Source organism: Schistosoma mansoni (assembly GCF_000237925.1).
Source record: "Schistosoma mansoni, WGS project CABG00000000 data, supercontig 0062, strain Puerto Rico, whole genome shotgun sequence".
In the NCBI taxonomy this organism is placed as follows: domain Eukaryota; kingdom Metazoa; phylum Platyhelminthes; class Trematoda; order Strigeidida; family Schistosomatidae; genus Schistosoma; species Schistosoma mansoni.
The window spans coordinates 647,406-650,886 of NW_017386029.1; the positions used below are offsets into that span (position 1 = coordinate 647,406).

The 3,481-nt window shown below is 33.8% G+C and overlaps 1 protein-coding gene across 1 annotated transcript in view; it reads right to left on the reverse strand.

The window, feature by feature from the left end:
* Smp_175050 (factor for adipocyte differentiation, putative) overlaps nucleotides 1-3,481 on the reverse strand; it is a gene marked incomplete at both ends in the record, with an annotated part of 49,251 nt that overhangs the window by 15,156 nt on the left and 30,614 nt on the right. The window contains 2 exons of the mRNA XM_018790549.1: nucleotides 994-1,148; nucleotides 1,344-1,847. Of these exons, the coding sequence (XP_018646180.1) occupies nucleotides 994-1,148; nucleotides 1,344-1,847 (659 nt within the window). The remainder of the gene's footprint in view (nucleotides 1-993; nucleotides 1,149-1,343; nucleotides 1,848-3,481) is intronic.

Genomic DNA, 3,481 nt, shown 5'->3' on the forward strand with positions numbered 1-3,481 from the left:
GGGGTAAAGTTATTTTCATTTATTATGTGAAGTGATTATTCATGAGTTTTACATCAGAGTTATCACAGATAATTTTGAGTTCGTCTCCTACATCAATCAGTCACAATTAATCACTTTTTTCAGGGACTTAAATGCTCATACTAGATTGATTTGTCTTTGTGTTGACTGCCAGTAAGGAGATACAAACCTACATTTATGTGAACTAGCGTTTAGCTTTTCTGTATTGTGTATTAGACTTAGTAATTTATCATCGTAAAGTTTTGGTCAGTATTCAGATAGAAAGCTCGTTTGGCTTTTGCCAACTTACGTCACCTATGGCGAAGACGAGATATCCGATAATGAATCAGTTAGAGCCCAGATAGTGTAAATATTAAAATGTGTCCATAGTGAAGATTTTAAGTTCCAAGTTTCACAGTACGTAAACTTTAAGCGATAATGAATCAGTTAGAGCCCAGATAGTGTAAATATTAAAATGTGTCCATAGTGAAGATTTTAAGTTCCAAGTTTCGCAGAAATGATCCAATTATCAATCGTAAGTTATGGATAGCTCAAAACTGACTATTCTACCTACTGAGTTGTGGAGACAAAAACCTCTATCTTGAAGTGTATACACACAGTAAGTCTGACAATCATTTTATTGTATTACAAGCTGATACTGATCGTAGAATCAAAAATAAATTTTAAAGAATTAGACAACTGTTCCATCCTACAGTGTGATTCATCAAAAGTGCACACCTAAGATTATACTAATGACGCAACTGGACAGTTCAGGTTTCAAGATAAACATACTATTGATTTGGAATGTAATGTAGTCTCTAGGCTCGATATAGTGAGTTGAGGATGGAGTGTACAACTGTTTAGTATTTCTTGGCTTTTTTCACTGCTCTTCAGACGAGGTCACTTCGTGATAAAAATAGAACGTTTAGAATAATAATTATATATATAAATGAATGAATGAAATAACACATCTAATCCCTTTATTACAAATCTTACTTCATAGGCTAATATTGGCGCACCGCCAGTTTGCTTTGGTGGAGACCAACATAAATGCAATGAAGTTGGCTTCGGTTTACCGACAACACGTGGACCAGAACATGGTGCAGAAGGTGGAATTGGTGGCATGCGAATTTTTAATGGTGGATAATTTGCTAAACCCCATAATTCATTATTACTATTGGTAATAACGGTATTAGTAGTATTTACATTAGTGACATTAGTTCCAACGTTAATAGAGACAATCATTTCATCCGTTGTACATTGATTTAAATTCAGTGTAGATATTATTCCCGATAACATTGAAGATGATGATGATGACGATGATGATGATGATGAGAAAGATGAACATGATGGATTCATATTATGATTCATGTTAGTATTTGCTAATGAACAACATGCACGTACACGTAATTGTAAATAAAGTCCTGGCAGTAAATTGTCAATAAGTAATTCTTTTTCAACACCTTCATAAATAATAAACCATGCAGTTTGTGGATAAATTAATTCAGCATCATAATCAGTGGATTGATTGGTAATTGAATTATTGTTCAATGTTATTGAATTCGGTATTTGATTATGATCTATGTCTGTGTTATCATTATTATTATTATTCATATCTACAGTTGTTCTGCTAGAAATCTTTTGATTAAATGAATTCAATGGAGGATGATAGGTAATATCTGAACTATTCATTACGTAATTATCATTTGCAGAACTAGCAGTATAAGCAGGATTAGTGGTATTAGTAATACCTATTGTAGAATTAGGAGTAGCCGTACTGGCTAATGTCGATTTTATTGTTGATAATGATGAATTAATTGATGATAATATGGACGAACCAGATTTTAATGCTGAAACAATATATGAAATTTAAAATTATATATATATAGGAAGAGAGGAAGAAACAAATGAACTCATGTGTATAGAATAATGCTTCGATAAGTCAGTTGGTCAGCAACAAAATATGACCTGGCAAACAGATGAATTGTCTAAAGTTACTACACTCTAGACCAATACAATGAGTAAAATTTATAAAATGTATTGTAAAGCAGGTAAAAAGTGCGAGAATAACTAGAAGAGAATGTAATCTGTTTGAAGAAGCTTTGTTGAAATTAGCTAAACTTGTAGGTTGTATTAGTTACAGACTGATCCCACCCGGAATAGGGGGGTAACTGTTTTGTCATAGTATGAGACGTCCTAGTAGCAAGCACCCATGACCACACCAGAAATAGAACCAAAGACCATTAGGTCTCGTAGCAAACGCTTAACTATTAGAATGATTAAGTTGTGGTAAACTAGTACCCTTCCAACTTCAATCAATTTATGATATGTGATGATTATCTAATTCAATCGATGATCGCTGTTTTATTCACAACGTGTCCTAATGTGTTTTGATAAGAGAGAATGAGACTAAGCAACGAAAAGTATGAAGCTTTGCATAGTTATTCATAATAAGGAGAAACGCAAACCACTAGGTGTTAAATAACTTTTGAATTGAATACTGTTGGAATGCAATAAACTGGTAAAGTACTCGGTTTCTAGCAAGCTCTCCATACGGATATACAGGCTTAAAGGGCAGTAGGATTATTTTCGTCTAACTTATCATTAATTAACTCTTGCAACTAATCAGTTATATTTTTCATTATTTAATAAAACTGATATAACCGCTAAGAATCAAACTTGACAGCTAAATCTCAAAATCCCTGACTGATGATTAGTCTGAAAACAAATTCCGTTTATGTTTAAAAAGCCAATTTCAACAATGTTTTATATAAATGAAGAAGTGAAATTTTGAAAGTAAGGTAATTTATTACCTAAATATTCATTATGATATTTTGAATGTGTTATATCTAGAGCCTTGGTTCTTAATATGACGCGAACTACTCGACTACTTGAACGATAGAACCCGCAACGTCGCAAAAAAGAGAAGACAAAGACTGGTAAGTAGGAAGTTTATTCCCCAAATCAGTGTCAAACTATAGCACAGAAATCTCGTGTATTTATAGTTTTTTGGCTGAATGTAAATCATCATTTAGGTCAACCAATAGGCCCATAGGGGTCATGCTAATCCATCCAATGGGGAAGCTACACGTTGACATTCTAGAACATTCCCCTAGCCGTGATTGGATGGAATGTCTGTGGCTCTTCCTGGGCTTCTTAAGGCTTCCTAGAGTCTACCGACGAGCCGTCCTTACAGAATGTGTATTTAACGATTGATTTTTTAATTTTGCTTGGCTCATTAACTGTTGATATCTTGTTTACCGTAAGTAAATTCCAGGAAATTAGACATAAATCAAAATATGCGTTTTCACGTAGGCACACTTGGTGATTAAAGCCATTTCTTCTTCAAGACACTCATTTGAGCAGATTTTGCGTGCACGGTCGAAAATGGTTCGTACAATACCCTTTTTGTAACTCAGTGGACGGAAACTGTAGTAATTGAGATAAAGTCCACTCCAAGTGTTTTTGTGATGAATGTATCTTT